The sequence below is a fragment of the Patiria miniata genome, unplaced genomic scaffold (assembly GCF_015706575.1).
Source record: "Patiria miniata isolate m_02_andy unplaced genomic scaffold, ASM1570657v1 HiC_scaffold_20, whole genome shotgun sequence".
Lineage (NCBI taxonomy): Eukaryota > Metazoa > Echinodermata > Asteroidea > Valvatida > Asterinidae > Patiria > Patiria miniata.
The window spans coordinates 25475815-25501536 of NW_024037059.1; the positions used below are offsets into that span (position 1 = coordinate 25475815).

Genomic DNA, 25722 nt, shown 5'->3' on the forward strand with positions numbered 1-25722 from the left:
ACTTCGTGGAAATGATTTTTCAAAACGTTTTATTAGTGTTTTTTTTTAACAGTAAACAGTAAAAAGAATTATCTTTACAAGAAAAATATATTGTAAGTATGTGAAACAGCCAAACAATGGCCGCCCACAGTAGCCTTGGAGTTTTTGGTTGTGGATGTTGACAAATTCTCTGTTTTTGTCACTTTTGCGAGGAGATTCCTAGGTAGGAGTGAAGTGTCATCAAGTTCAGTTAGATTACTCTTATCTTTAATAACAAATGCACAATTTTACAGTTATTTCCGGTCTAAACGAGCCGATTTTGATGTGTTCGTTAGAAGCGGCCTTGAATTCCCCCCCCCCCCCCAGGCGATCGTGAAGTGTAGGGCCGGGCCCCTGTTTTGTTTTGATCAAATTAGAATCAAAAATGTTTGTTATTGCTCAAAAATCACCTTTACAATCAAAAGCAGACTTTTCTCAATTCTATTGACACCCGTTTTGCAATTTTGAACAGTTTCTTGGGGTAGAAATCATGATTTTCCTGCGCGGTTGTGCCTTGCGATTCAGCGCGCCGTGCGTGCTCACAGTACATCGCGCGGTGATCGCTATCTTTATTTTCGGGTCGCGTGTTGTCGCTGCGCTGTCATCGTAATTTTACCCCCAAATTTCCCTAAAAAAATTCAAAACCCTGCCCTCTATCTATGACATACCTGTTTATTGAGAATGTTGCGAACTAGTTAGTAGTTTGGTAGGTCCAATAATTTTAAAGTGGAGTTTGTTCCCTTATAGGAACCGAGCCCTACACTACATGATCGCCCCCAAAAAAGACATGAAAGACATTCACATTGTCATTGGGCCTTCCATTGATGTTGGGGCGCGATCGGTGTAGATCTTCACAATTGGTCGATCGTGCTGCGCTATTGGTCGATCTCACCGCCATCAGTCGATCACATGTTCTTTCTAATATACGGCTCTTGAGGATTGTTTTGAAAAGGGAAGTCTGAGACTACACACTGCTACAGGAATCGACCGATGATCAGATCGCGCAAGTGCATTTTCTGCACGATCGCGCAGCCCCACCGATCGTGCCCAACATTTACATGATTGATTGAGTTACACATAAAAATTCCAATTGCACGAAATCGGTTACTCGCGTTACATTTTCGTATCGTGAGTAACCGATTTTGTGTGTCTTGTTTATCATACATAACACATTTTTCTGGATGTCATCTTTGGTGCTTAGGTAGGTCTAGGTCTACTCTATCTACCATGGGGATAACAGTTATTAAAACTTTTCAGTAAGGAAATTACAGCCCAAGGAAGCTCAAAAGTACATCAAAAATGTAACGTGAGTAACCGTGGAATTGCCCAAATGCATTTCGAACGATGAAAGGGAGTCGGGAACTAGCTTGAACTGGTTTCCGTCCATAAAATCTGCCCTAGTTCCTGACTCCCTATTCTCGTTCGAAATGCACCTGTGTTTACAAACGTGATCCAGTCTACTCATTATCATAATCGATGCATCGCGCGCGTTCGGTTGCATCGCGCGCTCTCGGTAATGGAATTACACTCGGGATACGGGGACCGTCGAATGAACGCTGGGCATGAAGACCACATCGCAATTCAAACACAAGTCGGAAATTTAACGTGTTCACGATCGCGAGGGGAGCTCTCGGAATTTAACGGAAAATTTCACTTTTCATCCGGATCGTAAGTAAACTTCAGTACAACCATCTTAATTATCGAAGTCTACTTGTACCTCAGGTGGCGTATCTAGTAATTTGGAGGCCGTTTTGAGGGTGAAATCTGATGTTTTTGTTGGGCAATGTTGGGTTTTTGGGTCAATGACAGAATTGTGTTGCCCGGCATATAAGGATTAGCTTGGACCCCACTATCGCCAGACCATGTCCGAATGTTAAAAAGGCGATATGTTGGGTCCAAGTTACTCGGACTATGGGGGACGTTACTTCCAGACAGTTATGGAAGTAGGGGGACGTGGTAAACAAATCTGCATTCTGCAATTTTTCATCTAATCAAAATGGAAGCCTTTTTCGCACAAAAGTTGAAGCATACAAATCATCTTAAACAACGGTGCCGTAAAAAAAAAAAAAAAAATTTGCATTTACTTCACAACAAGAATTTGTGGTGAACTGTGAAGTGGTGAGCTGTTTATCTTCCGAAATAAACCCAAGTGCTGCACAAGTAGTCCAAGTAACTTGGACCCAACTTATCGCCTTTTGAACATTCGGACATGGTCTGGCAATAGTCCGAATGTCAAGAAAGGCCATAAGGTGGGTCCAAGATACTCGGACTATCTCAGTCCCAAATTTGAGTGGCTTCATTTATTTGCATTGAAACTGTTCATAGATTGGGGCGAAATGACATCATGCAATCAAAACATCTTCATGTACTCATTTGCACATTAGTTTTCATCAGTTGCTGTGTATTTAATACATTCAACACTCCAGATTTGTTTTGCTGGGGGTATCAACCATTGATCTCCATTAGTAAGACTGGATAGGACACAGCGCCCTCCATCTTGTGCAAGCACGCGTAGTCATCGTTGAGGGTTCGAAAGTTTGAAATGCGTTCGTCACACACAGACCATGCAGCACCCGCACGTTACGCATGCGCGGTCGCAAACGTTAAACCCTCACTGTACTACCCAGCTGTTTGTGTCTGCGTTTTCCGAATCTTCACTGCGCGCAAGTATACGCGTGTCCTATCCAGTCTCAATGGTATCAACCCACATGTAAAGTAATTGCCAGACTCTACCACCCTCAATCCTGCAAAATCTTCCCAAACCTAGTATTTTCTGAAGAATTTGAGACTTGAGAGGGATGTTGAGTGATTCATTCTTCTTTTTCTGTTTTATAAAGGGAATTCTGCCTGTCGGTCTTTGTGAGGGATTCCTAGCATTCGGCAAGCATGTTCCATCCATCCAACAGCAGCGCGACCCTCCGCCAGTCCAAGCCCATGCCGAAGTGGCTGTGGCTCTGCATCTCCAAGTCCCTGGGCATTAAGACCCATCCGCAGGACAAGCCCATCTTGGCTACGGCTCTCTACATCTTCACACTGGCCTGCACTATGACGTACTTCGTCACGTGCACCTGGTATGTCGTCTACGACATTGAAGCCACCACAACCAAGTACGACGTCCTTAACGGCTCGGTGACGGTCATCATGGCGGCCGGCTTTTGCTGCGTCACGGTCTACGCCAACCTCCTAGCCTTCAAGCTCTTCACCAACTCGGTCTTCCGCCAGAGCCTGCGACTTCACTCCAAGACCATCCTCAAGGTCAATGCTTCCCTCTTGCTAGTGGTTCTCAGTCTTCTATTCATTGGTATATACGCCTACATCTCGTACTGTTCGGAGTCCGGAGCCGAACCGTGCGAGAGTGTGAACCTTAGTCCCATCATATGCTACATTCGCTTCCCCAGTCAAACGGTGCTGTCTGTTATATCTTTCATCTGGAACCTCATGGTGGCCGTGGTGTGTATGTCTGTTTGCCGGACTCACACTATCAGTAAGTAATTCTTAATTTGCTTGCTGTAATCCTATGACTGACTGACTGTCTCACTCAATGACTGTCACTTGGCCCAAAAGTTTGAAATACGAATAACTTGTTAGGCTAATGACAGGTGTAAGCCACATGCATGAAAAGACTTCCAGTGAATAGGCATTCTGAATCAATTGAATATAATTATTTGTGCACTCTGGGACCATCTTTACTACACTTCCTCAGTTATTCAAAATGATCTATTTTAAAACTCAGGATACCCCTCCTAAGCAAATATACATCCTTTGTCAAGTTGTCCTTTCAGTCAAAATCAATCCAGTGACTGTTTTCAACAGTTAGGAGCTCCCAACCTATATAAAGCAAGATTGAGTGGCTGTGACTGTTTATGTAACTTGATACAGCTATGCTTTGACTGTAGGTGACTAATAAGACAGATGTGCCAACAGTTTCCTGCTTTTGTCTGTTGACTGAATTTGACTAGTCAGAGTGCTTGCTTTATCGGACTGTTTGTGACTAGCCTTTGTGAAAGGCATGGCAGGGGAAGTGGATGGAATTTTAGACTATCTGTGACTGTTTAAACAGGAGAGATACTACATGTATGTGGTCAGTCCACAGTTTGAAGTACTGATGTATAATAAGGGAATAAATGTGTGCTCCGGAGGTTTTTATCACTCGTTTAATACCGCTTAGAGTCTGGGTGCTGATAATTACCCGAGCCGGAGGCGAGGGTAATTATCAGCACCCAGACTCTAAGCGGTATTAAACGAGTGATAAATACCGACCGAGCACATATTTATTCCCATTCATAAATACCTTATCCGTATAAATTTTTCAAATAATTCGTTCAAAAAATCCCGATTTTGTTCAACAAGTTCACTTCATGCTTTTTGAAACATCCCTCTAGCAAAATAATGGAGTGTTCAGCTGGCGAGTAAGATGTAAACAACCCTTTTATGGAGATTGACGCGCGCGTAACATGTTCTGCGCGATGTCACGCAGAACGCACCTGGGGCGTTGCATTTTGAATTTAGAACTGTAAACTTCTGACTCGCTTGTTGTGTTGCGCATGCCTACGTGAGGATTGTGAACGTTCAACCAATGAAACGGTAAGAGGCACTGGATTTTTAGGAGTCCACATTTTATTGTGACACTGGAAAAGTGTTTAAGACCAGCTAGCCATGTCTTTATCATCCGTTTAAGACCGGCCACGTGACGGGCTCTCGACCAATAGGAATAGCTAAACTGTCTGAGGTATTTATGAATTGTACTTAAAATTTTATAATGTCAGAAGCACAAAGGAGTTTTGCGCAATTGCAGTGAAATTGCTGTTGCGTCACAAATTCATGTTCGTATCTGCTTTCGCGCCGAGTATGAACCGACCTTGTCTCAGATCAGAACAGGACCTGGAGTTTGGAGCTAGCATCCAGCTATTAAATTAGATTAGATTACTAGAGCGCTAACTCGTCATTCGTGTGCACGGAGAAGCTTTGAAGCCGCTCTGGGCTCAGACATTTTGAATTTATGTGCGTGTTTGTAGAACACAATCAAAAAAGATGGATTGAATTTTAAAAGTGTCCTCTAAATGCAACGCGCAAGTAGAAGACACGCAAACAACTTAAGCGCATCTTGACGGTTCAAAAAACGTCATGGCGAAAAGCATCAGCAGTGGAGGGACGCGCACACATTGCGCTGTTTGCGTAGAGCAAAATAACATGCTCATTTGCTGATCGTGCGTTTCGGTTTTGGGCGTATCAGCTTCGATGACGCACCGCTATGGAATACAAACCCAGATATGGAAATAGACGTACAAAAGTTCTCCATAGGTTTGTGTACAAACATGGATGCGCCCAGCAGGCATCACTTTGTACATGAGTTAGCGCTCTTAGTAATTTAATATAGCTCTATGGGAGCTAGCAATAGTTGTGCGTTCTTTACTGTACTAATGATGCACATAGTTATTAAAAAAAAAAAGTTTGAACAAAATTTGAGTCCCTCACCTGAAAGCGTTACTTGAGCACACACTGAACCCAACGTGATTCTCTTTTCCTCTTTCTCAGGCATCCGTCATTTCTTGCTTGAGCTAGACGACGATGCCATGATCTATGAGATGCAGAACCGACACAGTGCGATTCCAATCACGATGTCAGACGGGGCGTCGGTCCAAGAGAGGCAATTGGAGGAATCCGTCGGGGGTGACGACACCCGATTGGACATCAAAGAAGATCTGGATGTGCGCAGAATCGAAGGTGAGGTTTGAAGGGGCAGAATCATGTGTAAGGGAGTTTAGGGAACAGGGTTCCAGATAAGGATGATCTTGCTTTGGCTCAAAGGGAAGATACAACATTTGCAAATATCAAAAAACGAAATAATCAAATCATCACGAAATACCTTACTGGCTTGCTAGGGAATGACAGTCTAAAGCATCCTGTAAAATCGTGGCTCCTGGTGTGCTGCATTTTCAAGAAAAATTGTATTTTCCAATGCTGGTCGGCCGACCAGCCTTGGGAAAAAAACTGGCTTTTTTCAAAAAGTGCTCCTGAATTTTCATATTTAGTTACTTCGCATTTTCTTTGCAATTTGTTACACACCTGTGAAGGACTACAAGAACATGATTGGTTTTCTTGGTTTTTCCAGCATCTACAAGCCCAAAACGTGAAACAAGTCAGTTTAACAATATTTGCTATAACATACCAATCCTCCAAATCCATTTATTTCTGAAAATTTCCGCAAAAGCAAATGTTGTACATTCCCTTTAAACAAATCTACATGGTATGAACTCTGTGCACAATTGTACTGTCAAGAATTGGAGAGAGTTGGGGGAGATCTCTTGAAGGGTCAATCAAAAGTCTTAAGCCTTATGATGCCTTAACCCTAACCTTCCTCAACCCTCCAAAATCCTCTGAGCGGTTTTGGAGGATTTCGTAGGATTGAGGATGAATGCAACATACAATTTTGGAGGATTGTGGAGGATTGAGGGTACATTGGCATTCAGTATCGGTTGATTTTGGAGGATTAAAGCTGACTTGTGTTTTAAAGAAGAGGAGGATTTTGGAGGATTGAGGATGAATGCATTTTGAGAGGCAGGACTGGTGAAGGATTTTGAAGGATTAAGGCAGTGGCTACATTTATCCTTTATTTGAACATCAGTGCAGAATTGTGGAGGATTTTAGAGGATTGAGGGTGGTTCCTAGGAAAAAGGGCCTAGGGGTTAGGGTCACGCCAGACTGAGACCTAGAGTGCTCTGAAACGTGCAAAAATAAATCAGGCCAACTTTACTCACTCTTTAGCCAGCAAATTTCTCCAAAATGTTCATTGGACAAAGAAAATGTCCTCAGTATTTCACAAACCAACTTTGCAGACTCAATTCAATTTTTAACCCTTACTCCCTAGGCCTTTTTGCTAGGATGTAGCCTCAATCCTGCAAAATCCTCCAATTGGCCTCCTGGGAAAAATAGCATATAGCCTCAATCCTGCAAATTCCTCCATTATTTCTTGAATATGGTCCTTGGAGAGGTGACCACTGCCTGAATCCTACAAAATCCTCCGGCTGTGACTCAATAGGTTGAGGCAGAGGCAGTGACATCTTGGAGCAGTGCAGAGGATTTCAAGTATAATCATGGACTAAATTTATGCTAGGCTGAACATAAACAATACAAGGTCCGGCCCAAGACCTTGACACAGTGCGTCCTCCAAAATCAGCAACACACTTTTGCCATGTAACGTCAATCCTGCAAATTCATCCAATGTGAAAAAAGGATTTGGGAGGATTTGGAATGGTTAGGGTTAAAGGAGACTTTTCTTCAATATTTTGCACATGAGAGGGAAGTCAAGTGATTTCAAAATGAGGCTAAAGACTAGACTGGTACATGTCCATCCATGGTCCGACTGTTTGAAAAGATTGACCTCTTTATTCAGTGTCAGTAGTCTGGTGGATGACTATGGAGTAATGTGTAGTAAATAGAGACTAGTTCCCGGTTCATACCACATGGTGTTTTTTTTTGGCACAGTTTATTGATGCATTACTGAAGAGTTGTTGGACTGGTTGTTTCAGGTGCCAGTCTATTTTCTTGTATTGTATGTTTTCAATATCTTAAGCAGTGTTCTCCAACTTTGAAAATTAAAGGTCGGTGTGCCGTCAAAAAGCGGAAGGGGGGGGGGGCTATAATAATGTTAAGGGCGCTATTTGCAGTCATACATTTCTTTAGGCTAGGGGGCACTATTTGCAGATGAACATGTACATTATGTACGGATAACAACTTTTAGGCCATTTCTAACACAGTAACACTAACAATTAAGTACAATACTGGCTCAGCATCATCTTTTTTAACACATCAGTGACCAGGGACTCTGAGGCAGTTTGGCCTTGAGACTTTTGACCTGATTGATTGCTACGATGGGCAGGCTTGTCATCAGTTTGACAAATCTTCCATGTTACTGCTTTTGGCAGAGTTTCTGGCCAAAATGTACCCTGGAGGGTAAGGGTAGTCCCACTCGATTTTCTTTTTTATTATTTTTTCCTTTTTTTTTAAGCATGGCGGGCAACTTTTTAAGGTTGGCGGCAGCTTGGCGGGTGCCTCAGAAAACTTGGCAGGGCACCAGGTTATATTTACAGGTTGGAGAACACTGCTTAAGTTTTGGGACTTTTATACAGAGTATTGAGAGTCCCAAATTTTCGGACCAGGGTTACGCTTATAAATGCAAAGATGCTACGGTATGTGCACATTCAGAATAATACAAGCTGTGTGTACTATCTGTTCATAATTTCTCAACCTTCAATTGAAATTGTTTCATTCGAAACCTCTGTTCTCTGTTTACGTTCCCTCAGCGGCCTGGGATAGGAGTGAGTTTGAGAGGAGGCAGCATCGCGTCTCGTCTTGTCTGACCGAAGGACACGCGGCGTTAGCCGATGGAGACGGTCTAGAGCAGGAACTGCCAGACACTGCAGCTGACCATGCTGACAGGGGGCCAGGAACCACAAGGGTAAGCATGTCAGTGGTCAGTTCTGGGCCTAGTTTAGAAAGGTTGTGCTAACTATCCGTTCCATTTTACAAGTACCCCCTCACCGGCGAAGAAAGTACAGTTGGGGGTGACCGACCGATGCCATCTTGCCCGACTGCAATTTTGCTGCGTGTACGTAGTACAAAGCCCCTGGTGTACGTGTGTCACACACAAGGAACAGTGCGCGTCAACCAGCTAAATGTCCCACCCATGGGACATCGTTCCTAGGTAAAAGGGCGCCCTCTTTGTTGGCACACAGAGCCCATAAGGCCAAAAGAAAATTGTTGGTCTCTGGTCAGACCAAAGTTCTGGAATTGAAGCGGCAAGGCATTTAAAAAAAATTGTTTAGCTTTTTTGTTTTTCTCCAAGCTTGGATTGTACAGACAAGGTGGGTACTATTTTGCTTTTGTGTGTCCTCAAATACATTGGTGTCCTCCATCATTTGCCTTTGTGCAATTTCTCAATTCCATGGTGCTCCGTGGTACAAACATTTAAGGTGGTGCGTCAATAGAGATCGCTGTTGTAGCTACCGTGGACAATTTGGGGGAAAAAAGGAGATGACGCACATGATTAAAGTCAACGCGCGCGCTGACCAGAGACCGACTTTTTTTGTTTTTTTTGGCCTAACAGAAAATTGTGCAAACATTAAAGGTAGAGTTTATCATTTGCAGCTATCCAAAAAGCAACTGATGAAATTATCGTTGAAAAACATACTTGGTTTAAAGAAAGTACTTGGTATAGATAGGCACTAAACTCCCTGTGAAATTGTTCCTTCTGGCATGCTCTCATTTCGAAGAAAATAATAAAAGGTCATTTCCAAAGATGCGTCTAAAGACACATTTTTGGAAATTTCTGTTAGACCAAAAAAAAGTCTTCGGTTTCTGGTATGGAGCTTGCCTCAAAAGTGATGCGTCTGCGCGGCTTTTTGGGTTTTTTTTTCTACTATTTTCTTCAAATGTCGGCCGATGTTGCAGATGATGATGCTTCGATCCCCTTAAAACTCTCAAAAATATCCATCAGGGTGGACATGGTGGAGCTTGAGGTGACCTCAGTAAGGCCATAAGGCTTGAGAATTCTGCACCCACTTACGATCTCGACCGACACGAACATTCTTCGGGAGATTTGGATAGTCAAGACGAAAATCAGAGAAAACGGTAACGTCAGACCATACAGCGTCATCCACATCGTGCCTGTGCTGCCAGGCTGGTCATTAGTCTGCTCCCTTACACGTTGCGCTAATTAAAAAGTGTTTACAGGTTCCAGATACACGACCATCCACACACACGTCTGGCTTCTACACACACAATTACAAAATACAACACCGTCTGCAAATGGTGCCCGACTATTCTGTGCAAAACATATGGGAGCCCAGAAAGGCCACATAAAGCTTATACTGGATCGTAACTCAATCTAAAAACACGTTAAAATTGTGCAGCAGCAAGATTCCAGTCAGATCAGTGAGTTTGGCAGTTTTGAGACATCATCTTACTTTGAAAAAAACAAAAAAACTTTTTAATTTTGCCGACGCGCATGGCTACGGCGACGCGCGCGCATACCAGAAACAGGAACCTTGGGGGTTTTTTTTGGCCTTAGTGGTTCGTTTTTAATTTGGCAAAGCTGTAAATGGGTGCGCGCAAGCATGCAAGCATTGACATGATTGCCATAATTCGTTTGTTCAGTGCGTGACATCGAGGAGCTGCAATCGGCTGAATGAGAATGTGTCCTGGATGCTGATTTCAGGCGCAATTCAAAACATGACTCGGCAACTCTTGTATTGAAATCGATATCCTAGAATATTGTTTTCTCAGAATATGCTGCATTCACTGAACTAAATCAACTAAAAGTTAGGTTTTGAGCATTTTTGTTGCTTCAAATGAAAAAAAAATGCACAAATGACATGATATACTGTACCTTTCAGCACTGTTTCATGCTGTGGATGTGCTAAAGCTTGCGCGCTCATGAAGATATCTATTGTTACTATTGTTATTCATAATCACTCTTGGAGGACGACTGCATTAATTTAAAGAGTGCACAAGAATTATACAGGGTGGATAAAAAAAACACGAAACTGAGATATTATTGCTAATTAGAACAGAAGTAGGGCACACGTGAAACGAAGGGAGATATCCTCTGTTAGGGTTGAATCTCCTCTTTAAAATGACACCCTTGTCATGTCCTTACATTCATGGTTGACTGAGCAGTGACCAATTTTATGAAAGGGTCTATTTAGAGAATTGCGCCACTTTTCAATTGTGGTTTTTGTGGTGTCATTTGTCACAGAGTGAAAGGCTATGGTTGCCATTCAAGGCAGGTAGAGAGAAAAAAAAGAGATTTCACCATGAAAAGTAGCGCAGTTCTCTCAATAGACCCTTTCATAAAATTGGTCACTGCTCAGTCAACCGTGAATGTAAGGACATGACCAGGGTGTCATTTTAAAGAGGAGATTCAACCCTAACAGAGGATATCTCCCTTTGATTCACATGAGCCCTACTTCTGTTCCAATTAGCAGTAATATCTCGGTTTTTTTTTTTATCCACCCTGTATAATCATAGATGTCAGATGTAACAGGGACAGGAACAAAGTGGAACCCAAATATGTGGAATGACCTGAATGCGTTTGATCGGTGTGTGGATGTAAGGTTATTTAATTCGATCGTTTGCATCGAGCATATGATTTGAGGATGTGGGAAGTGCAAAAAACTTCTCTGCAAAAATTACTGGATTTTGCTTGTTGGATAAATTTGTATGTATTCAGGAGTTGTTCCCACACTTGTTCGAAATGGAAGAAAGTCTCATGTATTATATTTGTTCTTGATTAGGGAGTTGTGCCGCGCCAGAGGGAGTCTGTCACATCAGCTTTTGTCCACACTGGAGCCGTGAAACTACTCACAAAGGCTGAAATTCTGGACCGCTACTGGAGGCTGCAGGTAAGACATTCAACTTCCCAGGGATTGCTGGAGCAACGGATCGACCCATTAAACTCTGCCTGAAGGCATTGGGAGCAATCACAGCCATTAGGCCAAACAAAAAAAGTCTCCGGTTTCTGGTATGGAGCTTGTCCAAAAAGTGGTGCGGCGATGCGGCTTTTTTTTTTTTTTTTACCTGATTTTTTTGCTTCAAATGTCGGCTGATGACTGCAAATGGTGCCCGACTAAACTTAGTGCAAATATATGGGAGTCCAGAGAGGCCACATAAAGCTTATTCTCGACCATAACCCAATCTAAAAACATGTTTAAATTGTGCAGCAGCAGGATTCCAGTCAAACCAGTGAGTTTGGCGGTTTTGAGACATCATCTTTCACTGAAAAAAAACCTTTTTCATTTTGCCGACGCGCATGGCTACGGCGACGCGCGCGCATACCAGAAACCGGAGACTTTTTTGGGGGGCCTTATTGATGCAACATGTTATCACAAAAGTCCAACAAAGGGCAACAATAGGGACAATGGTACCCCGCAAGTCTGTCTTAAGAAATTGGAGTACATGTACTCCATAGCCGTAACACTATGTATTTTTAGATTTGTAAGGGGACAAAGGAGAACCAAAGAAGGGAATTTGGGGCAAACATTAAATGCGTGTGTGGATGGGTGTGGGTGAGTTTATTTCTGCATTCAGTGGGGGACGTTGAACAATAGAGGACAATAGGGTCTCCAATTCCTGAGAGGTCCCCAATTTCTGATCGTGTACAAAATATATGAGCGATCTTCCTAAAAAGTTGAAGTACAAGCAAAAGAGGGACAATAGGGGGTCCCTGGTTGCAGGCAAATACACACGTGCTAGGGTGTGTATGTGTTTAAGGCTGGACCATTCAATGTGGCTCTGAATAGGTACAAAGCGTTGTTGCCCATGTGGGCAAGGCTTAAAGGGAAAATACAACATTTGCAAACATCAAAAAATAAAACTACCAAATCATTTTGAAATACCTTGCTGGACTGTTAGTGAATGACAGTGTAAAGCATCCTGTAAAATCATGGCACCTGGCATACTGTCATTTTCAAGAAAAGTGGTATTTTTGTATCAATTTCCTACGCTGATCGGCCGACCAGCGTTGGAAAAAACTGTTTTTTCCCCAAATACTGGCCCCAGTTGACCATCGCACTTGTTTGCAATCGATTACACACCTATGAACAGGTACAAGCCAGCTAGACTGGTTCCCTGACCTTACAATTCCCCAATGTATGTAAACTGCTCTGTTTCTTCTTAAATGGAGTCAGGGAACCAGACTACAGGAAAACGATTGTTTTTCTTGGTTTTTATAGCATTTTTGAACCCAAAACCTCAAAAAAGTCAAGTGTAACTATATTTGCTATATATATTTCCAACCACCCAATTCCATCCATTTCTGAAAATTACAGCAAAAGCAAATGATGTATATTCCCTTTAATGGGTCGGTGTACTTGTATGGGGGCAAAGTTTCATCACCACACCTTGCAAAGTCTGAAAACTTTCCTGATATTAACGGACTGTGACTGGGCAGCACTGAAACCAAAGACTGCCCTCTGGGCTCAAACTTCACTCCTAACAATGCAGAGGGTATATGTCCGTAACCTGGCAGTGACCGAATTCATTCATTGTGTGCAATCAGTACTGTTGAGTCATTTAACCTTGAGCGTATTGTACATGCCAGCAGAAAGTGTGAATTTCAATTGAGCACAAGTTTTTCTTCAGTTTGATTGTGAAGTCCTTTTCGTAGGTCTCCAAAAAAAGCCACACGTGGTAGAATCAAGTAAAATGCACCTAGGCTGTGTCAACGGACTACATGTTTATTGAATGAAGACAATTGTTAGTCTTGGTCCACATGCGGGATTTGGAACGTTTTCCTGTACTTTTTCATTACACATACACTAAGTACTACATAAGACTTATTTGTTGTAATTCATACAGTCTTCAACTTCTGGCAACTACAGTAGTCCCTCCAAAAAAGTGTCCGTCTGACTATTTTTGAAATATCTACAAAACCACAAAGTAGATTTCGAACATTTTTAATTGTGCAGATAGGATTTATCCTTGGCCTAAACCCCTACAAGTTTAATTGAATTTTCATCACGCCTCACTCATAGACATATAATAAAACCTAGACATGACATTATCTGCTTTTACATTGTAAATTCTGTGAGCAAAACGGGCTGCGTCACGCGGCTTAATATCGCGATGAGCGAGTGTCATGCATATGGCTTCGATTTACGCGCATACTTCTTAGTTATTCTATACGCGCAGCATTTTGCTGACAGGCGCAATAGCAAATGTCGTGTATAGGTTGTATTATATGTCTATGGCCTCACTAGTACTGCAAAATGGTCAATTGATCACAATCACATTTCTGGACACTGTGACTAAGAACCTTGCCTCAGTCGATTTCAGTGCGGTGTTATGCAAGCTGTGTAAAATCCTACATGTTGTGAAAAGGGCTGCGGATGGGATTGGAATCATTTGCCTGGCTATCAGTCATCATGGCAAGACCTCAGTTTAATGCTCAAGGGCAAATGATTTGGGTGGCATGGGTGGCTTGTGCGTAAAGCGCTCGCCTCTCACCAAGGTGACCACGGTTCGAATTCTGGCCGCGGATCGCATGTGAGTAGAGTTGTGTGTTGGTTCTCTCCTGTGCCACAAGGGTTTTTCTCCGGGCCCTCCAGTTTTCCTCCCTCCGGAAAAATCAAACACTTTCGATCTCAGGCTGTGCTCCGTGGTCATATATGGGTCGATGTGGCCGGCAGCCATAGGCGCCTTTACGTGCCAGCGGCCCGACCACGTTGTAGCCGCGTCCTTCGCAATTCAGCATACCAGCTGCGAGTAAGGATGATTAGCCTCCCAAATTATTATTATTATTATGATTCCAATCCCAAACCACATCAGCCTTTTTTTCACAACATGCAGGATTTTTACACAGCTTACATAACACAGCACTGAAATTGATTAAGGCACTTGGTCACAGTGTCCAAAAGTGTTGTTGTGATCAATTGACCATTGTGCAGTGAGGCATGGTGAAAATTGAATAAAACTCATAGCAGTTTAGGCCAAGGATAAGAAGTATCTGCACAATAAAAGAAAAAGAAAATTACCTCTTGGTTTTGTAGTTACTTCAAAAATAGTCAGGCGGACACTTTTTTGGAACATATACGATAGCATCACAAAGTTTAGACACACTGCTAGAATTTTTCTTTCCTATGGAAACCACTAACACTGTTGCGGGGACTAGTTTCCGGTCCCTCCACTGTCCTTCAAATGTAAGTGTGGAACCAGCCTTTTGCAAAATGGCAACGAGGCTATCACTAACGCACACTTTGTGTGATGATGATTTTTGATTTTTCTGACTGAATTTACGGTCATTGTGTTGAAATGGTGATATTCTTTAAACGGATTGAGCAATTTCAGTAATTTTTTCATCTAAAAGTAGCTTATGAAATTGGCTTTCCAGTCATTATTATGTTTGGTGCTACATATTTTTTTAATATGAAATATAATTTGGGGGTTTGGGTGCGGCTTTTTTTTTTACTCCCCTGTACATGTACACTGTGTTTGCTGACACCTTGTCACCTCCAGTTGTGGCTTAATTTCATGGTCAGTCAGTTACAACAGCCCACACAAAGGAGATATGCAACAAAATTAAATTAGGTCGCTTTCCCAGGATAAACCACTTGTCAATACCTTTAGAGGATCTACCAAGCATTACCTCCATAGTTCCTGAATTCCAGAACTGCGGTCATTTGTGACCTCCCTAAAAAAATTGCCATTGAAACAGGAGTTTACAGCAAAGTAAATATCATTGTTATTTCAACTTCACCCAGAATGTTTTGTGGCTATAACCATTCTTGGGTGAACTGGAGCGTTTCTTTTGAACATTCTCCTTTTCACGCACCGTAACATTTCCACATATTGCCCCGCACCCACATATTGCCCCACACCCACATATTACCCCGCACACACATATTGCCCCGCACACTGTTGAAACAAGGCTAAAGATATCTGCTGTACTGCTGGGCCGAATCCAGTTATTTAACCCTAACCCCTTGAGCACTTTCATTAGAAAGTATCCTGAATCCACCAAAATCCACCAATTTTGTCATGCAAAAAAAAGTTGGTGTCCTGAGTCCATCAGAATCCACCGGTGAGTCCATCAGAATCCACCAGTGTAGTACATATACCTCGTACACACCAAACATGTAGCCAAGGAGTTAAACTGTTGAGATCCTGAATCCATCAAAGTCCCCCAGCTGCTCAATATGGAGGTATCCTGAATCCATCAAAATCCTGCAGTACTGTAGGCTTACTGTCCTGAGTCCATCAGAATCCCCCAACTTTTTTCAATATGGAAGTATCCTGAATCCATCAAAATCCTGCAGTACTGTAGGCTTACTGTCCTGAGTCCATTAGAATCCCCCAACTTGTTCAATATGGAGGTATCTTGAATCTGCCGAAATCCTCAAAAAAGGTGTGGATTTTGATAGATTCAGGACGTAAGGGTTAAGCATTGGACTTCTACTTTCTTTCATAGAATTTGACTAGAAGTGTAGTGGCTGTTCCCTCTTTAACATCAGTCTGAAAATTTTGACTCTCAAATATAGTGCACCGCGTAAGTAAAGTTAGTCCAAAGAAGCATCTGTAATATTATTCACAGGCACTTTTTTATATATTTATTTTTTTTGCCCGCGACGGATTCTTTTTCAAAACATTTACCATTTTCATCTGTTTTTTTTTCCAGATGGTGGATGCTGTGTTTTTTCTCAACACGGCCATCATTTTTCTAAGATTAGCTTTTCTTTCCCTCAAAATGGTTAAGTTTATCAAATATATAATATATTAAGACACATGATATTTCTGATGGTGAAAATATCAGAAAATACAGCAGATTTCGCCAATAAAAAAGTGAAATGAAAAAGAAAAAAAAATTGTAGCAGGAGAAAAGGATGTGAGTGGAACAAGAAACTAAATTTGTTTTTAATTTGGCCTACGTGGAAAATGTAATAGACTCAAAGAATTAAAAAATTGAAAGAGTTGATCTTTAAAAACTGGAAATACATGTATGTATAGGGTTTTTTAAGAACAATTTCACACTTTTGCCATCTGAAATGCCTTCGGATTCTTGACGTATGGCTGGAGAAATGAAACTTTTCTCATAGAAATTGTCAACGTGAACATTTCCACAGATATTTGTGACCACTCCAAAGAAACATCACTAATTAAAAACAAAAGTTCATTTTCAGAAAACGATTGCCTGTGGCCACCTATTTGGATCAAATGTCTTTGCATTTTAAAGGTATAGTCCATCATTTGTAATTTGTGCATTTTGTTCGTTTGAAGCAAGTGCTCAAGATCTAAAGAAGGGTTCTGAACAACTAACCTGATGAAGTTTCAGCTCAGCTTCAGCTGTATACTTCGAGAAAAACAGCATTCTAGGATCTCGATTTCAAATCAAAAGTTGCTGAATCATGTTTTGAATTGGGTCTGAATTCAGCATCCGAGACACGTTCTCACTGAGCCGATTGCAGCTACGCGATGTCGCGCACTGATGCGACGAATTATAGCAACCTCGCGCATGTGTGCGTTGTGCCAATGCTTGCGCGCGCTTGACCAAATAACAAAACGAACTACTAATTTGAATTTCCTATGGTGCTTCTTAAGAAGCACCGTTTTGGAGGCCTTCTTTTGTTAATTTCTTCAAAATGACAGCTTGCCAGAAAGAATAATTTCACAGGGAGTTTAATCCCCTTACTGTCTTTCAACCAAGCATGTTTTTCAACAATAATTACGGCAGTTACTTTTTGGATAGCTGCAAATGATGGACTCCGGCTTTAAAATGCAATCAACAAACATTTACTCTAGGTTAGAAACTCTTTTTTGGGCGTTGGGGATGTCATTGAAAACTTGGAGGTTCATAGTGAACAATGTGCCACTGAAGGTGGGAATAAAAAAACATGACAACAGCTTGGTTGGCCTGTTTGCATAAGCAGGAAAAAAAACACCCATAACGGGGTACATGTATGTGGATTTGTTTGTCCTTGAACAACCCAATTTTTATTCTTTCACTGAGACTTCCCAAAAGTGCTTTGATTCCTGGGAGAGTTCATTGAAGTGCACTGCTCTTGAAATGTGCAATTTTAGTAAACCGGCTGAATAAAAAAAAATTTTCGCTAGGTTCTGGGTCCTATTTCATCGTTAGAGAAATCTTTTGCGACTTGTCGTAAAAAAAAGTACCGGTAGTGTGCTTCAGATTTTTTTTTTTTTGGTTTGTTTCGGGTTTTTCACAAGATGGCTTAATTTTAACCCTAACCCCCTAGTCCCTTGTTGCTTACAACCATCCTCAATCCTCCAAAATCCTCCAAAATTTTGCAACTCCGCCTAAATTTTTCAAAATTGTCAGACAGTCCTGCCTCAAAATGCATTCATCCTCAATCCTCCAAAATCCTCCTCATCCCAAAACTTTGCACTCGTGTTTAAATGAAGGATAACCAACGCCAAATCCTTCAAAATCATCAGACAGTCCTGCCTCAAAATGCATTCATCCTCAATCCTCCAAAATCCTCTTGTGCTTCAATCACCATTCATCCTCAGTCCTCCAAAATCCTCATGTGCTTCAATCACCATTCATCCTCAATCCTCCAGAATCCTCATTTGATTCAATCACCATTCATCCTCAATCCTCTAGAATCCTCCAAAACCGCCAGGAGGATTTTGGAGGAGTGAGGTGGGTTAGGGTTAACCGACCCGACCCGAAAATCCCCAAAATGATGAAAAATGATGGAAAAACCGACCCGACGCGACCCGAAGTTGGTTTTGGGTCGGGTCGGTTTTTGTTGGGTTTGCACAACATGACTCCATAATAAACTCTAGCATGTTGACATTTTTTTCAGTGTCGTCTGAACACGACCTCTGCCATCCTCCAGCGCTGGATCACGTGCTGGATCATCCTGATCCTATTATGGAGTCTCTATTACCTCATGTACTGGATTGACCACGACGCCAGCATCTTAGACATGATCATCTTCTTCATACCGCTGTTCCTCTTGCCGCTGCTGTGCTCTGGACCGATAGAGGTCAACGGGGAAGGGGAGCGAGTTGCCAAGGTAACAGTCTTCAAAAGATCGCATGTCGTTGTTTTTTGCATGTGGCACCCCGAGCAATGCGTTTTCAAATGGAGTAGTTCAGTTTCCAACTTAATCTGCATGCAAGTTGTGGCTTTCCATTGAGACCGTACCAAAAAAACCCCTAAAATTAACAAATGATAATATTTTTTTAATTTTGAAATGTTACTAGAAGTGTCGCTCAGTATATGTGATGCAATCAAGCTAAAATGAGTCGTTCGTCGGGAACTTTCATTTGGAGATTCAGGCCAAAATAGGGCCACTTAATCACATCACTTCATCACATCTCTTGGTGTTCTGACTTCCATAATTTTTGAACTCAAGATGGAATCAGCATGCAGTTTTCACATCGCCTGCAGTTTTCAGTAATGCTGAGATTGTGCTCTTTTCAAAACTGTGTGGAAAAAAAAATGACCAGGGTCGACAAAGGACTCATTTAGCTTGGTCGCATCACATTAATGTTTGTGTGTTGTAGAAATTGAAGAAATGGCCTTGTCTTGACTCAACCACACACTGTGACTCGACTCAACTCAATTTCCCACAGAAGATCCCTTAAATTAAAAGTGACCAAACTACAAACAAAAAAACGGCCAAAAAAATAAACTTCTGTTGGTTTGGCAATAGCTTTTTTATCAGTGCATCACGTTACACAGGAGGGACATGCCAAAAATACCCTGCCTTTGAAAGTTTTATCATACCGGGCATTACTGGGAAAAAAAAGTCTTTTCAATACCCTTACATCTTGTTCTTGGTTGGTTCATCTCCTAAATACTCTGCGTGGGAGTTTATACAGGAGACCAGAAACACCGGGGCAAACCCCTTCTCTTAGCGATAAGTGTCACTGGGTTCTTTTACGTGCATTGGATTACACAACACACGGGACCTACAGCTTTACGTCCCATCCGAAGGAGGAAGCAAAAATGGTTAAGTGCCTTGCTCAAGGGCACAAGTGTTCAACCGGCGGGCTCAAACCCGAGTTGAGTCCGGTGTTCTTAACCGCTAGGCCATGACACTCCACATCATAAGGGTGTAAGACATATGCTTCCATAACAATTATTTTAAAAATAATCGTGAAATCTCAAGATGGATAATCCCTCAAAAGGGTAACTCACGCTGCGGTAACTCAGCTTACAGTGTGTCCGCCCATCTTTAGGTTAAAACATATTAGAAACTAAAAATTAAACAAAAAAAACTCTTTTGGCATAAAATATGAACCTTTCATTCTGCCCAAAAAAAAAAAACTCACAATAACACTTGTATTTTGCATGCCAAAACAAAGTACCAAAATGACAAACTAAATTAAGTTTAGCCAAAAAAACCCAAAATTTTTTACCCAAATTAAAAAAACTCAACCGTATCGTTTCTCAGCGTCACACCATGGAATGCCCATTATATATCCTTGTTGGTCTCAGGGTAGTTTTTGATTTATTTCTGTCCCGCAGGTGCTCAATTCTAAGCTTGTTTACAATGGAGGGCTTGGAGGCATGAGTCCAGTGACCTTTTTTAGGGTGTGGAGTGTTTTGAGGCATTGAACCAAGTCCAGACCTATTGGGTGTGCTGTTGTAAAATAGGTGGAGAGAATTTGGCCATTGTATAAAGTCTTACTTGACCGGTTACCAAAACAGCTTTTGTTTGACTTGAACTTGTTTGTCCAAAAAGAAAAAGGAAAAAAAAACAGCCCAAAAAAGTGTGAATCACTCAGTTGTACCGTTTTAGAAAGAAAACAGTCGACTCCCGTTAAAGGGAATATACAATATTTGCATTTGCTGTAACTTTCAGAAATGGATGGATTTGGGGGGTTAGGACTATAGCAAATATTGCTACACTGACTCGTTTGAAGTTTTGTGTTCGTAGATGCTGGAAAAACCAAGAAAAACAATCGTGTTCTCGTAGTCTGGTGCCCTGTCCCCAATTAAGATGAAACAGAGCAATTTGTAGACGTCAGTGAATTGTAAGGTCAGGGAACCAGTCTAGCTGGCTTGTACCCACTCATAGACCTGTAATCGATTGCAAATAAAATGCGGACTAACTAAATATGGTCAATTGGGGGTTATATTTGAAAAAAGCCAGTTTGTTTTTTCAACGCTGGTCAGCCGACCAGCGTTGGAAATTGATACAAAAATGCCACTTTTCTTGAAAATATCAGCACACCATGTGCTATGATTTCACAGGATGCTTTAGACTGTCATTCACTAACAGTCCAGTAAGGTATTTCATAATAATTTGGTATTTTAGTTTTTGATGTTTTTGCAAATGTTGTGTATTCCCTTTAATACAAACTCTGCTTAATACAAATTCTGGTTATAGAGAATATAAAGCCTTTGTCCTGACTGTGCCTTTATGTGCACAATCTTATGGGACCGACACGAGAAATGTCTTGGCTTGGTTCCAGCTAAAGTTTTTACTAACGGGAGTCGACTGTAAATGTTTTCAAGGTGAAGCTTTGATGATTGAAACTTTAAAAAGTTGTCTGCATGAACATGTTTTAGTTTCACTCTTGTGTCATAAATGAACTGATAGATTTTATTTATAAAGTCAGAAAAGCAAGAAGTTATCAACTTTTCAACATTTTGATATCAAGCTTCTGGACAGGGTGGCCCCCAAAAAGTGTACACTTTTTTCAGAGTCAGATTTTTCAAACTTGAAATTGTTTAAAAATACTCCTAATTTACGAGATTTTGGTCGTATGTGGTGAAAACGGCGTTGAAAATAAAGCTCAAGTTAAGTAATAGCGGCCATGTACAGAAGAATGGTCAAAAACTAGTTTGTCCACGTCTATGACAGTCATGTAGACCTAATAAAAGGTCAAATGAAAGCAAATATAAATTAAAGAAGTGCTCACCAGTTATTGCTTTTTCCACATTTTCGGACACTTGTCCTTCTTCAGGGTGTAGCAAGGTTGCACTGAATCGTCCCCAACCTTGCTACACCCTAGAGAAGGACAAGTGTCCGAAATTTGGCAGAGCAATAACTGGTGAGCACTACTTTAATTCATATTTTCTTTTACTACTTCATTAGTGCTACACAGCACCCCATTTTAGTAAAAAGAAAGCGCAGGTCTTAGAGTGTCTTAAAATGTTATGAGAAAACTACAAGTTTTTTTATGGGTTTATTTGTCGTATAGATGATTTGCCCAACACACGAACGTATGGAGGTCATCATGTTCATCCGACAGGCCCCACTTTCCTTCACTGTGAGTAGAGCATTTGTTGGCCTTGTATTTGTGTGGAAATTGTACAGGAAAGGTGTAGGAAATTGGAATGTGAAATCAGTGTTGTAGTACTCGTACTCGGTACTAGTACTCGAGTACTTTTCTTTTAGAGTACTTGTACTCATACTCGAATGTCAAAGTACCCGTATTCGAAATGACGGTACTCATACTTGGGCAGCAAGGTACTCGCACTCGACATGTCGAAATTGTACTCGATCATCAAAGTACTCATACTGGAATAGCCATACTAGAAAAATATGGTATATAGCTTGACTGACTATGGCCTTATTTTATCGATACTTGCAGTTTGAAATGGTTGATTGGCTTGCGGAGAAATCAAAGTTTCCTGATTTTCCTCTGTGCACGTCCAGACAAACACATTTAACAGCTTGCCATGAATGGGTCTGTATATCGGTCTGACTGGGCCTGGGCCAATTACTCACATTGAACCATTTGCCGTATGGCCGTATTCGGAAATAGAAGTACTCTTACTCGTACTCGTACTCGGAATACAAGAACTCGTACTCGTACTCGGAAGTACAAGTATTCGTACTCGGAGACCTGTACTTGTACTCGTAAGTACAAGTACCCGTACTCGAACTCGATAATCTAAGTACTCAGCAGTACTCGGTACTCCGAAAAAAGTACTTGACTACAATTGTTTGTGGAATATAACGTCAGCATTGCCATTGTAGGAGGCGAAGATCATATAGCGTTGTGCACAGTAGGTAGTAGGCTAGCCTTCAAAGCTGTGATGGATGGCAAACACTGTGAGAAAAATTGCAGAGCCAACACCCATTGCTAGGTCAGCATGATTATGACAACCAAACACGGAAAATACGCCCTGTCTAGCGTACAACGCGTGATGCATGCCTACTGCAATGGTGGACAATCACCGGGAAGCCAGATGGTCATGTGGTACTTAAGTTATAGATCAGCCCCTACTTCGTCAACATTTGCTAAGCCAAAACAGCCAGTTTTCATGATTTTTGCTTCTTTTGTTATTTTATAATTACGATTTAAATGTAATTGTTATGGTAATTGGGATTATATTTCAACTTGTTGATGTAATTAAATTGCATTTAATTTAGTATTTATTGATTTATGTATTGCATGTAAGGCCAAAAAAAAAAAATATTCGGTCTCTGGTCAGACCGAAGTTCCGGAATTGACGCGGGGATGCGGCTTTTTTTTTTTTTTTTGCTTTTTTTTTTTTTCAAGCTTGGATTGTACAGACAAGGTGGGTACTATTTTGCTTTTTTGGTGTCCTCGTGTACATTGGTGTCCTCCATAATTTGCCTTGGTGCTCTCGATCATTTGCCTTGGTGCAATTTCCTATTCCTTGGTGCTCTTTGATAAAAAAAATTGAGGAGGTGCGGAAATAGAGGGCACTGTTGGAGCTACCGCGGAACATTTTGGAAAAAAAAAAGATCGACGCGCATGATTAAAATCGACGCGCGCGCTGACCAGAGACCGACTTATTTTTTTTTTTTGGCCTAACCAGACAAATTTCCTTGAAAGGACCGATAAATGAAATTGAATTGAATTGAATTGAATGGAAAATGTGCATGGCACTTTATCTGGGTGCCCTAATAAATCAAAATAATAAGGTCAGGGAACAAAGAACTCAGGAATCAAGGAACCGACTGTGGCATGCTGTACCGAGTCGATTTGATCATTCCCATTATCTGAAACTTACATTGTGAATTCTGGACCACGGCAACCGATGTTAAGATAGATTAACAGCCAGTTTCAATTCCCATTTTGCGGATTGTGCTTTTGTGATATTTGGTGTTCATAAATCTGTTGACGATCGATGCCCTATAGCTAATGTTGGAAGTGCCTACCAATTGCAACAAAAGGACAATGTAGCGTGGCTAAGCCTTGCCATGATTGTTCTGATAATTGAAAAATCCATCAAACTGTTGGTTAGTCCGTAACATATTTCTGTTTTGGTTCAGTTCATTGAAAACCACCATGCACACATGAAGGCTTCCTTTCAAAACGTACATCAGCACGCATCTGAAATTCTCAAGTCAAACACAGAGTAGAAAGAGGTCCAGTACTTTGTGAACACAAATGTTCTGAAAAGATGACTGAATAAAGGGAATGAATATTGGCAATTCCACACTAATGGGACCAAAAGTGTGACATTTAAAAAGACCTTTTGAGTTTAGATAATAAAACTAGGATCTTGGTCTCTCAATTTTTGCTGTAAACATTGCAAGCTTTGAACAAATATCCTCACCGGCAAAGGATATAACTGGTTTTGTATTTTAGAAAATATGGTGGATATTGTTTTTCAAAGTGCTACGTACGTAACAAAGGACAGACATTTTAGATAAAGTCACAAAGTAAGCATAGCATTTAATGATCCCCTAATGTTGTCTGATTTAAGAAGATGCCTACCCTGGAGGAATGCCATCAGTCAAAACCTAGAAAACTCGGAGTCAATGTGAAGAATTATTTGTTTTTTTATAATCAGGATTTATGCGTACAGACTGGACATTTGTCACAAAATGTCTGTCCCTGTTCGTACGTAACCCTAATCACATTATAACTTTGAAGCCGGTGCAAGAACTGTTATATTTTAGCTTGATAGGTTTTAAAAAAGTGCAATTAAAACCTGCTAGGGGCCTGGTCACGGATTCGGCTCTGGTCAGTTATTCATGTCCAGGCCGCGAATTTTTTTCTCCCAAACGACATCCACATATGGGTATACGCTATGACGTTTTGGACTTAATTTTTATAAAAACATGAGAAGAAAATATAAAATTTGAAAAAAAAGTGAATTTAAACGCTATGAAATTCGGACTTTATTTCCCTTTAAAAAAAAATCCTCCAAAGCCTCAGATGAGAAAAGGAAAAAATTCGGATGCAGAACCGAGATTCGAACCCGCAACCTTGCTGTGCAAAATCCCACCCTTTATCGACTGAGCTGTTGCACTGCTCGCCAAAACGCGGGGAAACAAATAATTATATACCTGCATGCTATCATAAAAGTATCGTAGAGGGCGCTAAACAACCATGTATGCGGATGTCGTTCGGGAGAAAAAAAATCGCGTCCAGGCCCTTGCCGGTTTTAAATGCACTTGTTTATTAACCTGCCAAGAACATATTCCCATTCATAAATAAGTTTTCGGTCAAAAAGTCAAAATAAGTCAAGAATTGACCAAATTCCAACGATTTGTTCAACAAATTTTACTTCATGTTTCGTGAAGACACCCCTTCTGGCCATGTCTGTGGTGTTTACCTTGCGCGCGTAGTGCTACAAATCTCCTCATATATGGAGATTGGCGCACGCGTGGCGCGTACCCCGCATTGTGGCGCAGAACGCAGCAGTGCCTGAAAAACAGTGTTGTTTTTTCCCAATGATGGTCAGCCAACCATCGTTGGAAATTGATACAAAAATTCCACTTTACCGGTACTTGAAAATGACAGCATATTGGGTGCAGTGATTTCACAGGATGCTTGAGACTATTATTCACTTCCAGTCAAGGAAGTATTTCATAATAATTTGATAGTTTTGTTTTTTGACGTTTGCAAATGTAGTACATTACCTTTAAATGCACAGCCCTTAAATTAAATATAAAAGCTCTAACTTTATTTTGGAAATTGTTTTTAATTTTTTTCTAAAGATCTATGGATTTGTGCTGAACTACTCCACCATCGTCACCGCCATTCTGGCCATCGCGGTTGCCTTTGGAACCAAAATCATCGTTGGGAACTTAAGCGGTGAAGGACTACCGATCATCAGTACGGTAGCACCTCATCAGGTAGTGTAACTCCAAGCACTTGATCAGTGACTGAATTCCATGGTTCATTTCAACTAACAACTAACACTTACTACACCACATGCGGGGGAGTGTGTCTAGTGGTTTGGGTTTGTGACTCATGATCAGAGGGTCAGGGGTTCAATTCCAGCCGCCGGCCATATGTTGT

General features: G+C 41.2%; 1 protein-coding gene across 2 annotated transcripts; it reads left to right on the top strand.

Annotated features, from left to right (window-relative positions):
* Positions 1 to 108: 108 nt before the first annotated feature.
* On the top strand, positions 109 to 25673 carry LOC119728741. 2 transcript variants are annotated; one of them, XM_038201100.1, is made up of 8 exons: positions 109 to 202; positions 2856 to 3502; positions 5554 to 5742; positions 8322 to 8476; positions 11313 to 11420; positions 18339 to 18551; positions 21694 to 21762; positions 25419 to 25673. In XM_038201100.1, the coding sequence occupies exons 2-8, from the start codon at positions 2905 to 2907 to the stop codon at positions 25563 to 25565; spliced, it is 1479 nt and encodes a 492-aa protein (XP_038057028.1). In that variant the 5' UTR covers positions 109 to 202; positions 2856 to 2904; the 3' UTR covers positions 25566 to 25673. The 2 variants fall into 2 exon arrangements, with proteins under 2 accessions (XP_038057028.1, XP_038057029.1); XM_038201101.1 differs by lacking the exon at positions 18339 to 18551.
* Positions 25674 to 25722: the final 49 nt, after the last annotated feature.

Bases quoted from the DNA above. Each gene is read 5' to 3' on its own strand.
- LOC119728741 (XM_038201100.1), top strand. From the start codon at position 2,905: ATGTTCCATCCATCCAACAGCAGCGCGACCCTCCGCCAGTCCAAGCCC. The intron at 5,743-8,321 runs GTGAGGTTTGAA...ACGTTCCCTCAG, and splicing joins GGATGTGCGCAGAATCGAAG to CGGCCTGGGATAGGAGTGAG. The intron at 11,421-18,338 runs GTAAGACATTCA...CATTTTTTTCAG, and splicing joins ACCGCTACTGGAGGCTGCAG to TGTCGTCTGAACACGACCTC.